General features: G+C 41.5%; 2 protein-coding genes across 4 annotated transcripts in view; one reads left to right on the top strand and one right to left on the bottom strand.

Annotated features, from left to right (window-relative positions):
- FLT1 (fms related receptor tyrosine kinase 1) overlaps positions 1-7,178 on the top strand; it is a 220,809-nt gene extending 213,631 nt beyond the window's left edge. The window contains exons 30-32 of the mRNA XM_021678191.2: positions 766-850; positions 2,726-2,820; positions 6,098-7,178. Coding sequence (XP_021533866.2) covers positions 766-850; positions 2,726-2,820; positions 6,098-6,299 — 382 coding nt within the window. The 3' untranslated portion in view covers positions 6,300-7,178. The remainder of the gene's footprint in view (positions 1-765; positions 851-2,725; positions 2,821-6,097) is intronic.
- Positions 7,179-15,151: 7,973 nt separating this feature from the next.
- The window catches only part of PAN3 (poly(A) specific ribonuclease subunit PAN3), a 129,987-nt gene continuing 123,436 nt past the window's right edge, over positions 15,152-21,702 (bottom strand). For 2 of the 3 annotated variants that reach the window (XM_021678341.1, XM_021678339.1), the window contains exons 18-20: positions 20,463-20,601; positions 17,948-18,077; positions 15,152-16,636 (exon numbers count right to left, since the gene is read on the bottom strand). In XM_021678341.1, coding sequence (XP_021534016.1) covers positions 16,479-16,636; positions 17,948-18,077; positions 20,463-20,601 — 427 coding nt within the window. In that variant the 3' untranslated portion in view covers positions 15,152-16,478. Of the gene's footprint in view, positions 18,078-20,462; positions 20,602-21,702 lie in introns of all 3 variants that reach the window. The other variant, XM_021678342.1, reaches the window with a different exon arrangement.

Consider the following 21,702-nt stretch of genomic DNA (forward strand, 5'->3'; position numbering starts at 1 on the left):
GAACACATTAGCAATCTCTGATTGTATCAGAGATGGGGGAGGGAAATTGTCAGTTTTTGGGCCTTTACAGGATGCTGCTGAGCCTTAGGCCAATAAAAAGCTTATCTAAGAAATTGGGCCTTGCAAGTGATGATAGGGTTTCAGACTAAGAAACTCAGTCTGTAGGTGAACTTGCCTTAGGAGGAACCATATGGTGGAGATCTCTGCCAGCCTTCCTAATGGATCATCAACAATAGGTCAGTAGGTAGTTAAAGGGAAAACACAAAAATACTACCCATTTCTCCCAATCTGGAATCCAAGAGCAGAATATACAGGACTAGCCATTAAGTCAGCTGTGTGACCTTGCGAGGTCATTTCCTTGGTCTCCTCGCATCCTTTGAGAAGTAGGCAGCTATACATTATCAAGTCATATCCCTTCTCTGGGCATCGTCTCTCTCCTTTGTAAGGGAAGGTGTTTAGACCATATGAGGATTCAGGTTTCTTCTAGGCCTGACATTTCCCCAATTCCACAAGGGACTAGAAGCCCAACCACTGAGGAGTCTCTCAAGGGTCCCTCTGGGGTTTTGCTCAAAACTATGCAGTGTGGATGAACAACCATGGGAGGATCCTTAGGGGGAACACAGCAAGAGACCTTCAGCCTCAGGAGCCAGGGATTCCTTTGGCACTTTTGTTCGCCTCAGCTGGGATACAGTGCCCACAGTCTCCCAACTAATAAAAGCTGGATTCATTTTCCTGTCTTGATTACTCTTTCTGCTTCTTCATCAGATACGTAAATGCTTTCAATTTCATGAGTCTGGAGAGAATCAAAACCTTTGAAGAACTTTCACCAAACACCACCTCTATCTTTGATGTAAGTAATGGAATTCACCTACTCAAGGCACCCTGGCAGGACCCTTTGCCGGACTCTATCCAAACACAAACTCCAATAGTCTGGTGGCTCTCAGTCCATGGGGGTCAGTAATTAGTGGCTGAAATGACAATTTCGGGGGACTGACAACAAGACTTAGCTATACAGAGCTAATAGGTAATTCTGAAGTTTGACAATGACCTGGAATTCACTCCAGGGTCCACATCTTCACCTGGTCATAGTTTAGTCCCTTAGGAAACTTCATTGTGTGTTTCTAAGCTTCTTGGCTATCAATGATGGAATCCTGCTTCCAGATTAATGGAGGAACTCAAAGCTGTGAGTGGCTGGGTCTTCATGATATAACAGAAAGCTCTCCCTTAAGAATAGCCTTGAGGGGGCACCTGGGTGGCTCAGTTGTTAAGCGTCTGCCTTCAGCTCAGGTCATGGTCCCGGGGTCCTGGGATCAAGCCCTGCATTGGGCTCCCTGCTCGGCGGGAAGCCTACTTCTCCCTCTCCCACTCCCCCTGCTTGTGTTCCCTCTTTTGCTATGTATCTGTCAAATAAATAAAATCTTAAAAAAAAAAAAAAAAAAAAGAATAGCCTTGAGGTCCTGAGAGAAGTCTACCCAGGCCTTATGCTCCTTCCCACTGAGATTTTAGAAGCTGGACAGCCATGGTCCTACCCAGCCACACTGGGAGAAGCAATCCAGTACAGCCCAGCCAACAGAGGGCCTTACCCAGCTGTCTCTTTGAAGCTCTGGGACATGAGGTTGAGAGAGTAAGGGGAGGAGGGGGAGGGCTGGGCAAGAGTGCCCTTCTGCTAGCTAGCCCCTGACAGAGTGTGATCTCCAGGTAAGCACCGTGGCCACTAAGCGGGCTAGAAATGCCAAATCTCAGGACCTGTCCATACTCACTGAGTCAGACTTTGCCCTGTCACAAGGTCCCCAGGGGACTGACGTGCACAGTAAAGTTTGAGGAGCACTGGTAATGCTCAGATCCCATAAAAGGGCCGGAAAACCAACCACAGTGTGAAGGTGACGACCACAAACACTGTGACTTGATACCCAGCACAGTCATCATTTAAAAAGCACCAAAAGCGTTTCAAACACACTAAAGAGGAAAAGATGACTGGAACACTTAAAAGCATTACAACTAGCCACAGAATACCAAAGTAAAATAGCTGGAAATTTTGTTTTACTTGGTAAGCTGGTTTTAAGTCCTAGGAAGTGATACTGAGCAAAACATGGAAGATTTCTGTCCACCTTAACCCTCCCCAGCCCGATATAGTGGGGCCGCAACAGCTTCTTTGCTCGCTTAGGTTTGCTTACTGATGAGTAAGGACATGAACACAGCCCCGTCAGAGACTCAAAGGACAGAGGAACAAAGTGTGGAATCCACACACTGGGAAGGCTGTATTAACAGAGTAAGGAGGAGCCTGAGAATTCCATAGGATCCACAAGAAAGAAAATTCAACCAGGTCTTTATAATTTCGCGAAATCTTTGCATCTTATGTATGGCCCCCAAATACTCACAGATAGCAGTCATCTGCCAAAATTAGTTTTAGTAGATGTATGCAATCATTTGCATAAAAGTTTACTATAAAAAAAATGCTCACCTGTTACCTGCAGCTTCCCCTTTTGTTTAAAAGGTATTTTTTTCACCTTCAGGAAGAAGGACCTCAAAGTCACAGGGAATAATAGGCATTTTTTGCAACTGACAAAATTTAGGTTTGCCCATGTGGAGAACATGCTTGGTCTTAATAGGCAGGTGAGGACAGAGCTTGGAGTGACTTCGGATGTGCATCCCAGTATCATGCCCCAGACTCGTGGACCCGTCTGGGTCAGGCAAGAAGTATAACCTGTTTCCTTCCTCCCACCAGGATTACCAGGTGGACAGTAGCACTCTGCTGGCCTCCCCCTTGCTGAAGCGCTTCACCTGGGCTGAGAGCAAACCCAAGGCCTCCGTGAAGATTGAGTAAGGAAGCTGGGGGTCTTTTCTCTGATCAACTGATCGAGGGGTGTGAAGGAAGATGCTGGGGAAAACTCAATGGGGACAGTTGAGGGCCACTCGGCCTCCTGAACTACAGTGTTCAGGTTTTGCAGAAAAGCACTTTTTGTCCTCCCAAGGGCAAGAAGGAGGGTATAAAAATCAGAGAGATGAGCACCAAGTGCTGAGAAGGAAGCCTGGGATTTGAGAAGTAGAAACATGCAGAAAATTCTAGCAGGGACAGGCAGTCCAAACACATGAAGCACAGCGCCTCAGCTGGACGGAACCTGATATGCCCAAGTGTGAGCAGTGCAAAAGTCAGATGGAGACACGCTTACGGGGGCAGGGAGGGCAGCTCGCCCGTGATCATACCCTGGGCTTGCCAGCATTTGTACGGGAAGGCGCACGGTCCTGTTTTCCCGTCCTAAGGTGTGCCATCCCGAGAAGCCAACCCTTCCAAGAGAAGGCTTGTGTCCTGTTGGCTCCTGGCCCTCCTCCCTCCCTACAGTGGCCATCGGCAAGTGCTGTTGGAATAACCTAGGCCCCAGCGTTTTTCTCCACTGGCCCTGCTAGCACTTCAGCTTCTCTGTGCTGGTCTCTGCCTGGGGACCGTGCTGGGCAGGCGAAGGCTGGGCCCATCTATCAGGCATTCCCACCTTTCCTGATTCAAACGCCTGCCCGTCTCACCCAAAGGCAGAACATGCTCCTCTTTCCTCTAAATCAGGGGTCAGCAGACTTTTTCTTCAAGAGCCACATAGAAAACAACTATTCGGGGCGCCTGGGGGGCTCAGTCAGTTAAGCGTCTGCCTTTGCTCAGGTCATGGTCCCAGGGTCCTGGGATCGAGCCCCGTGTCAGGCTCCCTGCTCAGCAGAGAGTCTCCTGCTCCTTCTGCTCATTCTCTCTCTCTCTAGTAAATAAGATCTTTAAAAACAAAACAAAACAACTACTCAACTCTGCCACTGTAGGATAAAAGCGGCCATCACCAATATATAAACAAGGAGGTGGGGCTGTGTTCCAGTAAACTTCACAGAAACAGACGGCCGTGGCCAACGAGCACGGGAAAAGATGCGTAAGGTCGTTAGTCATCAGGGAAACACAAATCAAAACCATAACGACCTACCACTTCGTACCCACTAGGATGGCTAGAACCAAAAAGTTAGCATTGACAAGGAGGTGGAGAAATCCTAAGCCTGTGTGTTGCTGTAGGAATGTAAAATGGCACGGTCACTTGGGAAACAGGATAGCAGTTCTTCAAAGGTTAAATAGCGTTACTCTAAAACCCAGCAATTCCACTCCTTCGGTACATACCCAACAGCACAAAAACTGATGTCCACACAAAAGCTTATTCATGAATGTTCATAGCAGCGTCGTTAATAACCCCAAAACAAGCCAACGGTCCTTCAATTGATGAGTTGATAAAATGCAGTATACCCATACAATCAAATATTATTTGCCAATAAAAAAGTACGAAGTACTGATATATGCTACAACATGGACAAACCTTGAAAAACATTTTTAAGTGAACGAAGCCAGTCACAACAGACTACATAGCATATGATTCCATTTACGTGAAATGCCAGGAATAGGCCACTCTATATATTTATTCTATAAATAAAAGTCGGTCGGTGGTTGTCTAGGGCTGGGGGTGGGACGTGTGGGGGAGAAGGGTAACTGGCCATACGAGTGGGCATGGGTTTTGCGGAGTGAGGAAAATGTCCCAAAATTGATTGTGTTGATGGTTGCACCATCTGCGAATATACTAAAAACCATTCAGCTGGACACCTTAAACAGGTGAACGTATCTCAATAAAAATGGAGGGAAAAAAAAAAAAAAGAACGAAACCAAGCAGGTTTTCAGCCCATAGCGTGTGCTTTGCTGACCTTGATCTGAGTCCAAAGGTGGGCCCAAATGCCTCTAAGTGATAGAGTGAGCACAATTTAACAACCATGAGTGAGTCTGAAGGGGAGGCACACTGCCAGGCAAACATCTTCATACTTGTTTCCTTTTAACATGAGCACCGTGATGGTACCAGAGCTGAGTCCCCTCAGAGGGTAGAGGATTAGGGGACCCTCACAAAGAAGACGTGTATAAGGGAGGAAAGAAAGTAGGCTACCAACAACCTTTTGTTTCCTATTTTGGAAGACTTAATCGAGATCTCTGTGAAGGAAAGCCATAATCTCGCCCTCGACTCTGAGATTAAAAATACAGAAAATGCTTGACGTGTTAGTCCATGAGCCAATCGAAGTAATATGGTAGCACATGAGGTTTTCTCGTTCTCATCCCAGCTATGAAGAAACAAATATGAAAGGACAAGAGAAGCTTTTCTTTCCTGTGTATCTGTCTCAGGCTGGATGTAACATATAGAAGCAGAAACAAGTTTCTTCTCCTTTGAGCCATAGCAAGTTTTCTAGAACACAAACATGATAGGGAAAGAACTGTAACTGACCTGTTTGTCTGAAGCTCTATTCGTTTCTTGAGGCTGTTGTAACACATCCCCACAAAGTTAGTGACTTAGACCAGGAGAGATTTATTCTCTTGTAGTTCTGGGGGCCAGCAGTCCAAAATCAAGGTGTTGGCAGAGCCGCAATCCCTCTGGAGGCTCTGAGGGAGAATCCATTCATCACCCTTCCCGGCTCCCGGTGTCTCTGGGCCTTCCTTGGCTTGTGGCCGTGTCTCCCTGCTCCACCTTCAACCACCGCCTCCTGTGTGTGGCTGTGAATCTCCGTCTGCCTCTCTTACAAGGACACGTGTGATTGTATTTAGGGCCCACCTGGGCAATTCAGGCTAAGCTCCTCCTCTGAAGATCCTTAGCTTGATCACCTGGCTTGCCACATGAGGCAATATTCAGTCTTTTGCCGAAGTGCTATTTGCGGGTTCCAGGGATTTGAGATCTATGTATTTTGGAGGCGGGAGTGGTTTTCAGCCTACCCCAGTAGCTAAGCGGCCCAAGAGCAGGGGAGGGCCAGACCCGTCTTGGAGTTATTTTCCACCCGGCGTTATGGATTTGCAGTATCTATTCATACCCAGTCCACGCCCCGGCCAGAGAAGGCATCTTTCTGCCTGGTGCCACGGGGCCGGTAGCAGAGAAGCAGCGTGAGGCTCTAGAACAAAGAGCCTGTGAGCTGAGATTGAGATGGGATTCAATAACCATCAGCTCTAGAACAGTTACGAGCAAAGGCCTAACAGGAAAGAGTGGACGTGTTTGTTTTCAAGAAATCGATTTTGTGTATATGATTTTTTTTTTTTTTCCTTTTCTCTCTTTAGCTTGAGAGTAACCAGTAAAAGTAAGGAGTCGGGGCTTTCTGACCTCACGCGGCCTGCTTTCTGCCATTCCGGGTGTGGGCACATCAACAGAGGCAGGCGCAGATTTACGTATGACCATTCAGAGCTGGAAAAGAAGATTTCGTGCTGCTCTCCTCCCCCAGACTACAACTCGGTGGTCTTATACTCCACCCCGCCTGTCTAAAGTTTGACACATCGCCTTCTTTCTAGGACCACACAAGTATTTATGCCCCCTGAAAACTAGCTGCTTCTGCCAGCATGACACATATATAAATGTACACCTTCACCTTTCCACAGGAGCAAGCTGCCTTTTGTGATTTTTTAATAGTGCTTTTTTTTTCTTTTTGACTAACAAGAATGTAACCCCAGATAGAGTAATAGTGACAAGTGAAAAACACCACTGGTAAATCCTCACATTATTCAGTGTGTTAGAGAAACCCTTTCTAAGCCCAATGACTTACCTGCTCCTACCCCTGAGACCACAGGGCATTTGATGATTCAGGAGACACACTGACCCCGCCGTGCAGTGTGGACTCCATGGGGCCAGCCACCGGCGCCCAGGAACCAGGAGGCAACCAGCCCTAAGCCGGCCGGTGCAATGTCTCTGGGGTCCTCTAGCAGATGTGACATGGAAGGAGGAGAAGGAAAGAAGGGAGAAAGGTAGCAGACAGTAAACAGGACGGAGCACTGGAGAGAAGAATTTGTGCTGTCCCATATGGGAAGGGAGTAGGAAAAGCCATGACAATGCTTCCAAACCCTGACCGAACCCAGTCCACATGGAAAACCCAACCAGGGAGCAGATAGGACAGAAGGATGAGGGGACATTTTCTGGATTCCGGCAGGCAAGAAAAGGACAGACATATTTTTTTGGAACTACAAAACAAATTTTTAAAATCTTAGCTATGGGACTGGATCTATGCCCATTCCCATATATGGCACATTTTTAAATTTCTAGCACTGAGCTTGGTGCTCAAATCCGAGCCGAGACTGCAGGCCCCTCTAGCAAGACACACTGCAAACTCACCCTGAGCTAAGCTGGCTCCACGGCATGATGGCCTCACACTTAGCAGGTTGCTCAGAGTAAGCTAACTGGAACGAGTTTGGTCTGTGAGGGTTACCTGTTGGGCTTTAAGCCACATGTTCAAAAATATTGTCAGATTCTATTTTGAGTCTTAATGTATAATCAAAACACTTCAAGTTTTCTACATTAACCTGTTTTGTACAGTTAGTTATAAAAGGAAGCTCTGAGGAGGATGAAAATGAGTCTTGCGGAGGGTTTCCTCTATGCCAAAACCAGGATAGATGGAGCAAAAACAGGATGAACAGGGTGAAAACCCCATCTCTATACCAACCAAACCAACTCACTGAAACAGTTGGGACCCAAAGGATAGGAAGTCAATCATGTTTCCTTTTCAATGGGGATTCTACTATCTCATGCTAGTCTACTGGAAAGATGTGGAAGAACGTTAACCAATGTTTATTAAGCACTTTATGCTCCTTGAGAAAAAAGGTGATATGTAATTTATGCAAGATACTTTTAGAATTGGGACTCAGGATATTAGTTAATGAGCCATCAAGAGGAGAAAAGCCTCTTTTCATCTGCTTTGGACCTTGCCATGGGTCTGAAGATGATGGAAATAGGGAGACAGGGTACACAAGGGTGCCGACTCTTCAGAGTCTACAGACTCTGGATCTCTCAACTGGCTCTGTTTGAAGCTATGTATTTAGGATGTATGCACCTTCTAAAGCCAGTCAAGGCTGGACAGGCAACAGTGAATTGCTGCTTCTGGTAGTAGAGTATGCTTCCCTTTATGCACGTAACTTAACTCTAGAACCTGAGATATAAGGAATCTTTGCTTCCTTCTCTGTGTGTCACACTCTGGTTTCAAGGTTCTTAGTATAAAGAGATGGGACAGTCAGCACACCCCAAGGGGGGCGGCGGGTGCTCCAGTGGTGGTTCTGCTGGGGAAGCCCCTGGCCGGCAGAGAAGCGAGGCAGGCCTCTCCACCAAGGGCTCAGTGCAAACAAAGTCAGGCCAGGGCCAGAAGAGGGGATGAGCTTTGTTCCTCCTCTTCTTTGCACGCACAAAAGCACCTGGAACAGCTGGCGATGGTATCAATCAGGTAACCAGAAGGAGGTTGAATAGGGAAAATTAAAAGAAGATGTCAATCAATTCTCTCGTGCTTTCAAAACAGTAAGGATCCAGCAATGAGTGAAAACAGAAACCTTAACTACCCGTACCACATCTTGATTTCAATAATCTAATTCTGTATTGTTCAGAGACCTTAGTAATGCCATCTTTCCAAAAGAAAAACAAAACAAAACATGTACTAGAACTGTGTTAATTCAGCTTCAAAGACTCAGGTTTATAGCCTACACGAGTCCAGCAGTCAACAATGGTTCCATCTAGAGTCTTAACACAAAGAAAAATGGAAGCTTGCAGGAATGAGTCTATCTAGTGGCAGAGTGCTTGCCACAGAATGGTTCATTTACCAGCCCTCAACATTTGTTAAAAAGCACTGAAAATGAAAACACTAATTAACCGATGATATTATTAGAACCATTTGTCATTTATGACAAAAACAGTTGGCACTAACAAGTAAAGCAGCATTTCCTTTCAGGATTTGTGAGGCCATGTATGTGTAACACTGTGGGTGGAACAGGACTGAAACCATACGCAAGTCTATTATCTTGTTAGTCTAAGAAACGATGCTCAGACCTTAGTTTTAGCCCATGGAACGGATTTGTCCAAATCCTGAAAAATGTCACGTAGGTCTTCTAGCTGTGCCTTGTTTCCCAGCCTGTAAGTATGTCAAACCTGAAACAGATACTTGCCAGGCCCTTTTCATTCATGAAAGGAGGAGTGCATCTTTGACCGACAGTGGTAGTAACTGTATGTGTATATACGTGTGTGTGTTTTGTGCGTAACTATTTAAGGAAACTGGAATTTTAAAGTTACTTTTATACATACCAAGAATATATGCTGCAGATATAAGTAAGACTTAATTTGGTCCTACATCTCTAGTCACTATGAATGTATTTTGTATGCTATCTTCATATAATAAAATTAACTTCCAAAAATATCTACCTATTTTCTCCAATTTGCTTATACGTTTTTGAAAAAAGGGGTCTTGGGTTTCCTTGGGGGTGGAGGACTGGTGTTCTGAGGGATTTCATTATATACCAATTACGAAACACAGCACAAGAAAAATCAAGCAAGCAAAAAAAAAGAAAAAAAAGAAAAATCAAGCAAGCACTCTGAAGAGAGGGGTGAAGAGCTTTCTGTCCATGCCACAAGACGGCTGCTGTAAAGCATCAGTAAATCAAAACCAAACTCATACAAGGCACATCGCCGAGAAAACTAAACACTAAAATGAACACAATCAGAAGTAAAATGTACAGACTGAGTGCAAGTGCTGGCTGCAAATGGAAGTGCCCTCAATTAAAAAAGAGGTGGGTTTTCCCAAACACTGTCAGCTAAGAAACAATTAATTACAGGATGTGTGTGTGCGTGTGTGTGTGTGTATTAGAGGTGGCGTGCAGGAAACCATACAGGATTAGACAAAAGCCTAAGACACAAGAGCTTGCCTAAGAAAAGTACACCAGCCAAATATCTTTCATTTGTGTTTTGGTGGATTACATCCTAAAAAGAGAAATAATCCAGATCATCGCTAATAGACGTAAGTGACCAACACATTGTTTTGGAAGTGGTCATCTTCCTGAAAACATCATGAGGAAACTAGATGGAGACATGTTGTAAGGGAAACCAGGCCTACTCTCTTTGGGACAGAGGCAAGAAAGAGGAAAAGTGACTCATCTCAGTAAGTATGTGGTTAACTGAAGAGGGCACGAGGCAGTTTATCTTCATGAATCTGAAATCCTTTAAAAATATTGTTCATTTTCATAAGAGTAAAGTCACTCATTGAAGCACATGATTTGAAGAATGCTCAAGGAATTGGTGTCACATCATAGTTTAGAAATTTTCTCATGACTCTGGAAACTTATAGGACATTTGGGAATTGTTGTGGTTTTTGTTTTGTTTTGTTTTGTTTCTTTCTTCCAGCAGAAGGATGGCCCAGTAAGGTTTACTGGACTCCTCAGTGTTAAACATATTACCAGACTTTGGGGTTTCACAGGCCAGTAAATTTTATAAAAATATCCTGGATCCCAACACAGGGATGACTAGCCTTCTATTTTTTTGAACTAAGGGTATTTTAAGGGAGAAAACAAAACAAAACAAAAACAATTAGATGCCACAAATGTTCTATTTCTTGGTCTGGGTGTGGTACCTAGGTGTGTTCACTTTGTGATAACTAACAGAGCTATCTACTTATTTGCAAACTTGTGTGTATGTGCATGTTATTATTCAATAAAAGATTATTAAAAGAAAAAAAACCAGGGGCGCCTGGGTGGCTCAGATGGTTAAGCGTCTGCCTTCCGCTCAGGTCATGATCCCAGGGTCCTGGGATCGAGTCCCACATCGGGCTCCTGGCTCAGCGGGGAGCCTGCTTCTCCCTCTCCCTCTGCCTCTCCCACTGCTCATGCTCTCTCTCTCTCTATCTCTGTGTCTCAAATGAATAAATAAAATCTTTAAAAAAAAAAAACCATTTAATATCACTTTTCAGAGAAGGCCCATTTAAAAAAGAGTAAGGGCTTAATCTCAGACAAAAACAGATTAACTTCAGGGGCCAGCAACTATTCTAAGTGCTTTAGAGGAATAAACTCATTCAATTTTCAAAGCAACCCAATGTGACTGGTACCATTAGTTGTACCCACATCAAGGGAAAGATTTAAGTAATCAAGAGAACTTCAAAATCTCACCCTCACATCTACCCTCCTGCTAGCACCTGAACTCACGCAAGTCAGCCCTCTCTTGTGGATGGCCAGTTCAAAACATGTCCTGACACAGCTGGATGCCTTCCTATCCTCAGGGACACAGCTCCAGAAATTCAGCACTCCCTCACTGCCATCAACTGGTCCCGTTCCCACTAGATCAGACAAACATGCTATTCACTCTCCCATGTTACAAAACAAACTTCCATTCTTCCTTTCCCCTCGTTACCAATACATTTCTTTACTCCTCTTTACAGCAAAATTCCTTGAAGTGGTTAGTCTCTGTTTCCGATCCCTCCGAAGTACTCTTAAACCCGCTCAAACCTAGCTTTCTCTGTCACACTCATGGACACTGCTCTTGATAAGATGATCAGTTACCTGCAAATTGCTAAATCCAACGGCCAATTTTCAGTCTCAATCTTTCTTGATTCATCAACAACTTGACCCTTATTCCTGAAAATATCCATTTTAACCTTGATTCCAGGATGTCGCACATTTTTCTTCCTATTTCACGGGTCATTTCTGTCCCTCTAACTAGTTTTCTCTTGTCTCTGACATTTGAACATTGTTCCAGTTACCCTAGGGCTCTGCCCTTGGACTTTTTTCTCCTCTCCGTCTATACTAACTCCCTTCATGATCTCAACCAATCTCAGGGCTTTAAATGACATCTATATAATGACCTGCAAATTACACATACAGACCAGATCTCTCCCCCAGACTCCAAACTCACATGCATACGTGTTAAATTGACATCTCTTGATGTGGTGGCAGACTGTATTTTCCAAAAATAATGGCAATAACATCTCCCATCCCACACGACCTTTGGCAACATGCCCTTGCCACTTCCCCATCAAATTCCTCTCCCCTAGAATTCGAGATGCCTTTGTGACTCAATTGTAATCAACAGACTGTGGCAGAAGTGACACTGCATGAGTCTGAGGCCAGGTCAGAAAAGATCATGCCCTTTCCACCCGAGTCTCCTGGTACACTCATGCTCCAGAAGCTCAAACTAGAGGGGCACCTGGGTGGCTCAGTCGTTAAGTGTCTGCCTTCGGCTCCGGTCATGATGCCAGGCTCCTGGGATCGAGGCCCGCATCGGGCTCCCTGCTCCGCGGGAGGCCTGCTTCTTCCTCTCCCACTCCCCCTGCTTGTGTTCCCTCTCTCGCTGCGTCTGTCAAATAAATAAATAAAATCTTTAAAAAAAAAAAAAGCAGCAGCTCAAACTAGAGACCCAGTCGTCATGATTGGAGAAGCCTGAGCCACAGGGTGGGGTCACGTGTAGGTGCTTCCACTGACGGTCCCCAGATGAGCCCAGCTTTTAAGTCATTCAGTCCCAGTATCAGACCAGATGATTTCAGCCCCCAGCCACTGGAATTTTCCCAGCAGAGGCCCCAAACATAATGGAATAGAGATAAGACATCCCAGCTGTGCCCTGTCCCAAATTCCTAACCCACAGAATTCCTGAGAATTATAAAATGGTGTTTTATGCCATTAAGTTCGGAGTCATTCATTACAAAATAAGTAACCAGAACAAATGAGTACTGAACATCTGAAATGTAACAGGTCCCAGACCAAACTCCCATTTGTCTTTCCTCACTTCCCCATCCTTGCCCACCCTCCACAAAAACCTTTGTTTCTAAAACAATCTCTTTCAATTCAGTAGAATCCCCTTTCCTGTCAGTATCAGGTCAAAATCTTAACAGTCATTTTGACTTCTTTTCTCATTCCATATCCAATAATCAGGACGTCCTTTTTGGCTCTAATTTTAAAATATATTCAGAATCTGATCACTTCACGCCGCCTGTACTAACACGTGTGTCCAAATCCCTCTCTTTTGCTCAAAATATTGCAAGAACTTCCTAACTAGTAACGAAAGAGATCCTTTGTAATTATCACGTTTTTCCTCCACTCGAAGTCTTCCTGCAGCTTCTCTCTTCAATGGGAGTCAAAGCCAAAATGGTCCTCAAATGGTCTACAGAACACTACCCTCCTTCCCCATTACCTGACTTCACTTCTTTTATAGCCACACACGCCCCTTTGCCATTCCTCATATACTCCTGGCACATCCTGACGTGGAATTCTTCTCCCTCAGGTATCTGCATGGCTGGCTCCATTACCTCAAGTCCTTGCTTGAATATCACCTTCTCAGTGAGGGCTGGTACCCAGAACATCCCATTTGAAATTCTAACACCACCACCACATTCCCTGCATCTCGAGTTGCAAGATGAAACACAGGGATAACCAAATTTGAATTTCACATAAACAAATTAATTTTTTTTTTTAAAGATTTTATTTATTTATTTGACACACAGAGAGAGAGAGGAATCACAAGCAGGCAGAGCGGCAGGGAGCGGCAGAGGGAGAAGCAGGCTCCCCGCTGAGCAAGGAGCCCGATGTGGGACTCGATCCCAGGACCCTGGGGTCATGACCTGAGCCGAAGGCAGATGCTTAATGACTGAGCCACCCAGGCACCCCAACAAATTAATTTTTTAAGACAGGTATGTCCCATGCAATACCTGAGACATACTTATGCTAAAAAAGAAATTATCCGTTGTTTATCTGAAATTCAAATTCAACTTTGTGTTCTCTATTTTTATTCGCTAAATATGGTAACTCCACCCACGTCCTTTATCCTACTTTACTTTCTTTCCATAGCCACTATTACCTCTTAATGTACTATGTACTTTGTCTTCTTCCCGCTAGAGTGGAAACTCTGTAAGAGCAGAAATATTTGTCTGTTGTGGTCAGAGTTGTTCTGTTGGTTCCTCTAGAGCGATGCCTGACATTTAATAGGCATTCAATAAATATTTCATGAATGAGTGAATCCCAATTCATTCAACTGTGGGTAAATGGTTTCTCAAGATCACAGAGCTCTAAGTGGCAGAGCCAGTTTTTGAACTCAGGTAGTCTTGTTCTGGCAAGCTGGTTTCTTAACCATCATAAAGACTGTTTTTAATAAATGTTAAGGACATGTGTTTTGAAAGTCCTTCTTCACTGCGGTGACTGGGTAGTGCAGTCAGTTAAGCATCCAACTCCTGGTTTCAGCTCAGGCTATGATCTCAGGCTCATGAGATCGAGCCCCGCGTCAGGCTCTGTGCTCAGTGCTCAGTGTGGAGTCTGCTTGGGATTCTCTCTCCCTCTCTATGCCCCTCCCATTCATGCTCTCTCTTTTTCTCTCTAAAAATAAAGAAGTCTTTTTTAAAATAAATAAATAAATCTTTCTTCACCGCACCCCCTCCCCCACACTTATACAGAAGGATATTTTACAGATACCCCTCTCATTGTGCAATTGCTGAAGGTGGAGGGAAAATGCCTGTCTTTGACCATTCAGAGCAAAGAAGAAAGTAATAAAGCCGTTGTGTATGTCCATTCACCAGAGTGTATGAGATGTCACACTGGCCTAGCTTGAACAGTATTTTTAGTGTTTTCTCTTATGAAATTTAAATCTAAAAGATTTAAAACCCCCAAAACACCCTCTATTCTAGGTGGACTAGTCTTCCCCACGAATCTACAACGGTCATTTTGATCTGCCATCAAATTCATGGATTTTTTTTCCCCACAAGATCCTTCTACACTTATTCTCCTTCCTCTGAATTTCTAAAAGCAACTCACCAGTTCCTTCAGCTGAAAATAATCCCTCCTTCCTCTTTTACTAGTTACCCTTCACCTAGGTCTCAAGTCCCTTATCACTCTCAATTCTCTATTTTTTTTCAACTTTTCAAACGTACAGGAAATAAACACTAGGTACTCAGATTCAACAAATGTTAACATTTTTGCCATTTTTAAACTCTGTTCTTATATTCTGAATAATGTTTCTGGAAGACTTGGGGGGAGGGGCACTCTTCACCTATATAGTAAATTACTGAAGTACTGAATCAAAGGCTAGGCATATATCATTCCCTATCCTTTCACATAAGTAAGTCTTCTTTCCTAAATTACACTGTAAAAGCCATGTATTATATAGAAATGTGTGAGTATAACTATGCACTTTATATATATAATATATATATAATAACAAGTACTCACATCTGCATTTTTAGTACCTAGAATAGATCCAAGTAGGCATTTCACAGATATCTGGTAAATTAATGAATAAACATGCCACCAACAATACCTCCAAACACACAGGAAGTATTGTCTTTGAAATCCCGATAAGGCAAACATCATCTTGTTAAATAAACTGGTACCGAAAAAACAACAAACTTCTCTGTAATTCTTTATTAAAAATACGGCTGTACACATAGAGACTGAAAACAGGATTAAAGATGAATAACCCATATTGGGATCATAAACATCAGAACTTAACATACTGGTGCTTTTAGGGAAGTTGCTGACATCCAAACCACAGAACCAAGGTCAAAAGCAAAATACAAAGGTACCCTCAAAAATATTTACAATGAAGTAAATACACTAACAGAATTTAAAATAGGTACAAAAAATTGAAATGACCGTTACATGATTTCAAGGGTTGTCCTTTCTGTGCTTTGATCTGTCATGACAGAAGGTATGGGAAGTTTATATCCTTAATTTGACTACTCTCAGATATTAAAATCTTCCTATGACTTAAAAAGACTAACTTTTTAGACAACCTCTTAAATGGAATTACACTATGGAAAAGAGGGCTCCCCCAAAAAACACCTAAGCAGAACTAAGAGTTCTACTGAAAACCATTCCCAATAAAAACTAAATGAAAAATAAATATAAAACAAGGCTTAAAAAAAATACGTATTACCTGACACCAACTGTTTTCTGGCGACAATATTTACTCATGAAAACATATCAGCTGTCTACCTTTATATTCAAACCAAGTCCTGAGGTTACTAGGGGCTGAAGCAAACTAGCACTTAGGATGCAAACATTCTTGGGTTTGTGATTTGAACCTGCCTTGCAGAGGGAAGTTTGCTGGTCTATACAGGATGAGAAATTCAAGCCCTATTTTACCCCTGCCCTTCCTTAGCTTTCACAAAACATTGGTCCACAAATTAAATTTTCAAAAAGTTCCCAGACCCCAAAACTAAAATAGATGATCCCCTTTCATTTTCAAAGAAAACAATATTGGAAAAAATCTCCAGCCCGCTTATAAATTAAGCATTTCATATTTCTTCTAGAATACAAGTAGTTCTTTTTTGTACAAAAGAATTACAATATGATTTGTCAAAAAACATATAAAAAGACAGCTGCTCTTCCTCAAATACATGAGCTAATCATAAAAGACTTTTGCATGTTAATGTCTCCAAGTTCTTGTTCCTTTTACATAAAAAAGAACATTATGGTGGCAAATGTTAATTATCCTTTGAATACTGAACATTATGTTCCTTTAAAATCCATCCAGATCAAATGCAATAATTGATTTTCTTTTTAACTCAACAACTGATGCTACCAAACGTGGACTCAAACACACTTGTTAAAATGTGTAAAGCGTGTCTTTAGTCTTCAATGCTTTCAGGTGAGAAGAGGTGTTTTTTTCTTGATGCAAATCTCAAGGCAGAGAAAATCATTTTAAAGCTTATAAAAAGTGGACAGAGAAATATTAAAAACTTCTCTGAAAACTACAAATATGTATAATTATTAAAATTGAAGACCGTAACATCAGTTGCAAGTGCTTGGAAGTCTTTCCTGACCTTTTGAGTTTCCACATTTTCTTCATAGTTGCATGGTGAGCACCCAGTGCTAGTAAAACATTCAGTGCTGGGAAAGGAGACAGAGTCTTCATTACTGTTTTTTTTGTGAAAGAAAATTCCTATGTATTTGGCAGTCTTCAGTATCAAAGTATAGGTATTTCATTAACTAGAAATTCCATGAATACCCAAGTTTGGCGACAACTGCATGTCCAAATATTAAGAAAGTTAAGAGGAGGAAAATTCCAAACTTTTGAGATTGACTTATTCAGGAATATCCCACATAGTGAAGTTATTATCAAAAGTACTATTACTTTGGGCTAAGCAGTGACTGCAAAGGCACAGCAGATTGTTATCCCTCCAGATTCAGGCTGTAAAACTTCAGAAAGCTCTTGATGCCAGACCACTGCTGTGTTTAGTTCATCATCTGAACAGTGTCTCTGTGTCTGTATCCAGTGTAAAGTACCATAATAAAGCTGTGGTTCAAAGAACAGAACTTTATACAAAAAAGCGAACTGGAAAGAATCTAAAGCAATATACTCCTGAACTTCAGGCCTTTATCAGAATTTTTCTATTAAAAAAAATGCATAAATGTAAATATATCTGATAAGCAGGGAAACACCTTTTTAAAAAAAGACTCTGGTTGAATTTGGAGCAAAGAGCTCTATGTGCTCCTTAAGTTCCTGTTTATCCAATCCTCACTCAGAAAGGATTTATTACATCTACTGATGGGGGAACTCATATCCAACAATTCACTGATCTCTCTTTGTGTGTTCTTAAAAACAAAACAAACAAAAATCTCCATTTGAACTAACAGTGTGGGTGGCATACAGAGCTTGCATACAATACTCTTACAAGAATTATACACTATACTGTACTTCTGTGAAATTATTTACCTGGTCCATTAGGTTATTCAGGGCAACCGATCCCCAAAAGAGCAAATTCTGCAACCCTCAGTGACAAAAATGCTGCCCAGCATTGTTCCCCAAAAATGTCCTTGCAAATAGTTTCCCTTAATAAGTATACAATGTGGCAAAAGTTCAAAGATCAGAAAAAAGTCTTTAAAAAATTAAAATTAGTGCATATACAAGTGGAAAAAACAAAAGCGGGAACACCATTCACCTAATGGTGCTCCTTAATCTAAAATAAATTCTTCACAGATAATGGCCCCAATGGCAGCCACAGCTCTAGGATAGGTGAAACATTCTTCCTTTCAAGTAACAGTGTACCTGACTGAAGTGCAAGCAGCTTTGCTCATCTCCTGTTTGTTTCCCAAATGTGAAATGAGAGGATGAGAACAGTTCAGCTGTAGTGCAATTTGCTATCGGTTAAGGTCCTAAGCCATGTCCTGCGTGCTTTTTCAGCAAATACTACAACTGACCATTTGCAGCTGCAATCAGTTCTTGGAAAGTGTTTTCGAAGCAGCGCTTTAAGTCACTATAAGTCACCACAAGTACACTCTTCTCGTCTCTGGAAATGAGGCTTATTTTTTCTGGCACACCAGCATCTAACTGAAACAGAGACACAAAATGGGAAATTCATACCAGGCAGAGGACAATCCACTTTATCTATTTTAGCACAACTTTTGCAACAATGAGTAATATTTTAAAATTTTCTGTCATATTCCCTTCTAGATATACATAAGCATTTTACATCACTAATCAGTATGCACCCTTTTCAACTTGGATGTTTCCACCTATCTTTCATGCTTAATACTTGTTTGCATTATATTCCATCATTTCATTATTCCAATATCTTCCTTTTTTTTTTTAAGTAAGCTCTACACCCAACGTGGGGCTTAAACTCACGACCCCCGAGATCAAGAGTCCCACGCTATACCGACTAAGCCAGCCAGGAGACCCAGTATCTTCTGGCTTTTTTGTATCACAAATTATAGAGCAATGAACATATTCATCTACTTAATTTTTTTTCTTCTGCTGAATTACTTCCTTAGGAGAAATACTTAAGAATATAAATACTGAATCAAAAAGTACAAATAATTTTATAGCTTAATACATATAGCTAAACTGTTTTCCAAAGGGTATCAGAACCACTGATTTATGAGTTGTACCAATTTACAAGCAACTCCATGTCAAGTGCATGCCTTGCTATTTTTATTTACCTTTTCTGATGTTACCAAATGTTTTCCTATATTTACTTGTGTTATTTCCACTGTATGAATGCCAGTTTATGATCTTCACCCACTCATCAGTCAAGATTTAGTAGTAATATTTTAATGAGGTCTTTAGAAAGCACATACACTAATCCTTAGTCCATCGAGTAACTTACCTTGTTAAGGTTTTCACTTTTTTTGGTTAGTTCTCGATGTACATTTTTCCTTCCTTTTTCATTAATTCATTCATTAAAATGTTTAAAATTTACTAATTCTGAAGGCTCAAACTTTCAAATCATTTTACCAGTTAATGTGTCATAATTTCCACCAAAATATGCTATATAAGAGCTTAATTTTTATATCATCAAGATAGCCATCCATCCCTTTTAATTTATTAAACTCTTTCCAGACTTAGAAAATTACCATACTTTCAGATTTGGGATAAATTTTATTTACTACTAGCTATTTTATGAAATGAAATAGAATTTTCTTCAAGTTGTCAATTATCCTAATATTCTTAAAAAATCTTCGCTTAAGGTTATCTGTCCATGGCTTAATTTCACAGGCTCAGCCTGCCAGTGTTTACATCAGTGCTACGTATTTGTAATTACCGGCGCTTCGATACTATGTATACTATTTTCTAAAATCCAGTAGAATTGTTCTCCACTCATTACTTTCAAGAAAAATATCTTCCCCTTAAGGAAAAGAGCAAATAAATACATAAGTCACACTGGATTAGTTCAATGGTGCAACACAGCTTGTTCTGTCTTAATGTAGATTATTGACAATACTGTTTTTAAGGAGTTTTAAGGAAGTTCAAGCAAGGCAAAGTAGTGCCTAAAAACAAAAACCAGGTTTTCCCTGAGGAGTTAGCACACTGTGCATTACCAGCTCTACATCCTATGCCATGGTAGCTTTTCCTCTAGTACTTGTAATTTAGGGGCATTTTTTTCCAGGGGTCAGCAAATGGTTTTCATAAAGATGGCCAGATAGTAAATGCCTTAAATCTCAGGGCCATGCAGTCTCTGTCACACATTCTTTTCTTAATTTTGCTTTTGTTTTTTGTTTTACAATCTCCTAAAAATGTCAATACTATTCTCAGGTTGTGGGCTCTACAAAAACAGGCTGTCAGGCCACAGTCTGTCGATCCCTGAGATTTAGATATAAACCTATACAAAGACTAGGATTTACTTCTGGAGACCCATTCTACACTCTGTGATTCCAAGTAATTCATAAGGAAAATGCATTCCTTCCTTCCTTTGTAAACTGTCTCTCTCCTACCCCTTTCAAAAACACAAAGCTCACCTCTCAAATGAACTGATATTATCTCCATCTACGGAAGTTCATCTACTCACCTAATTCTCCATTTAGAGCACTGGGCCTACTGTGCTTTTACTATTCTAACACTGGATTACTATGCCCACAGTTAACAGTAAATGAACAGATAACATGTAGGACAAGACTCACGATGACTTAAAAGAATTCAACTTTTAAAAAAGATTTAAATATAAAATTATTTTTGTTTTTCCCACCCATTGCTTTTGTGACATTTTATCACAGTGAAAAGATCCACAATGAAATATTCTATAATTATTCATGTAGATGTTAAACAACCTTCCTAGTCTAGAAATTGCTATTAAGTAGATATACCTGATAATTATTAACAAAATATCTTCTAGGCTGGAGCAAAATACATCTACATCTAAGTCTCAGTCTTTGTAGAAGATGCAACTCTGCAAACTATAGATGGCATTGCGATCTTAAAAATCCAGATACAAATTACCTTGTTAAGACAAGAAATGATATGACTGAGGTCAATCCAAGGAGCACCTGCTTCTGTCACCTGATGGAAAAGATGATCCCTAAAGAGTTTCAAAAGATAACGGTCTCCAGTCTCCGACCAGGTAGGATCCTTCTGAAACCTAGGGAAAGGTAATATTTTACCTCAATAACTCACGCTATATATCACATAGCCATGTTGATGCTTCAGACTCCACACTAGTTGTTTTTTATGTGCAGATCACTAAATTTTTAAAAATAATTTCACACAACATGAAAGTATATGAATACCAGTTTCTAATTCTCAAAGGCAATCATCCCTTATACACTCCTATTTTATAATCACTTTCATATTTAAGCTCCTACCATTAGATAAAATGGAGGAAAAAGAAAATGTCTTTAAAGATCTTTAGAAATAGGTTGAAAGAGATTCTTTTCCTCTTCTCACCTTTAGGATACAGAGTAGAGAGGTATGATAAGATATGCGCTCAACTTTACTGGTAAGCATAAAACAGAGAAATGTTTAAAGAAACAAAAACGGTAGATTTTGGTTTTCTACCATCATGAGCGGATGTGAGAGTGTGCTGTGAAGAACTAGAGAACAGTGACAGCGATCATCTGGTCAAAACGATCACTGTCACTTTCCAGTGACCTCTGGAACTTATGGTCTAGTGAGGAAAACGGACGTTCAAATAACCAAAGAAAGTTGCATATTGAGATAATGCCATTAAGAAAACAGGTACTGGTACACAACAGAAACATGAATTCATCTGGGAAGGGAAGGGAAGCTTCCCGGGAGGAAGTACGCCCTACCCAGAGGCATCACTATTTGCAAGGAACAGAGCATGCAGCACTTCAGAAACTTAGCAAAGGTCAGTGGCTGGATGGTGCTGGGGGTTGGAAAAGAAAGAGGCCAAAGGAGAGACAGAGTAAGAGCAAGGAGGGGGAAGAGAAAATACAAGGACAAAGAGGGAGAGAAGGCAAGAGAGGGGAGGAGAAAATTAAAAGGAAAAAAAAAAAATGAGGTAGATCTGAAGCAAAGATAAGAAGGGAGAGATCAGATTATGCAGTCTTAGTTAAAAAACGAGGTCTGGGGAAAAAACAAACAGGTCTGTCTTCTAAGAACAAGATGGAAAGCCTACCACATGGTTGAAACACAATCATATGAGTTTCGCAAAGATCACTCCAGGGACTTTCATTTAAAATGCTAATTAAACACACCCATTTATCTGTTTCCTTTCAAA

The sequence above is a fragment of the Neomonachus schauinslandi genome, chromosome 3 (assembly GCF_002201575.2).
Source record: "Neomonachus schauinslandi chromosome 3, ASM220157v2, whole genome shotgun sequence".
NCBI classification, from domain to species: domain Eukaryota; kingdom Metazoa; phylum Chordata; class Mammalia; order Carnivora; family Phocidae; genus Neomonachus; species Neomonachus schauinslandi.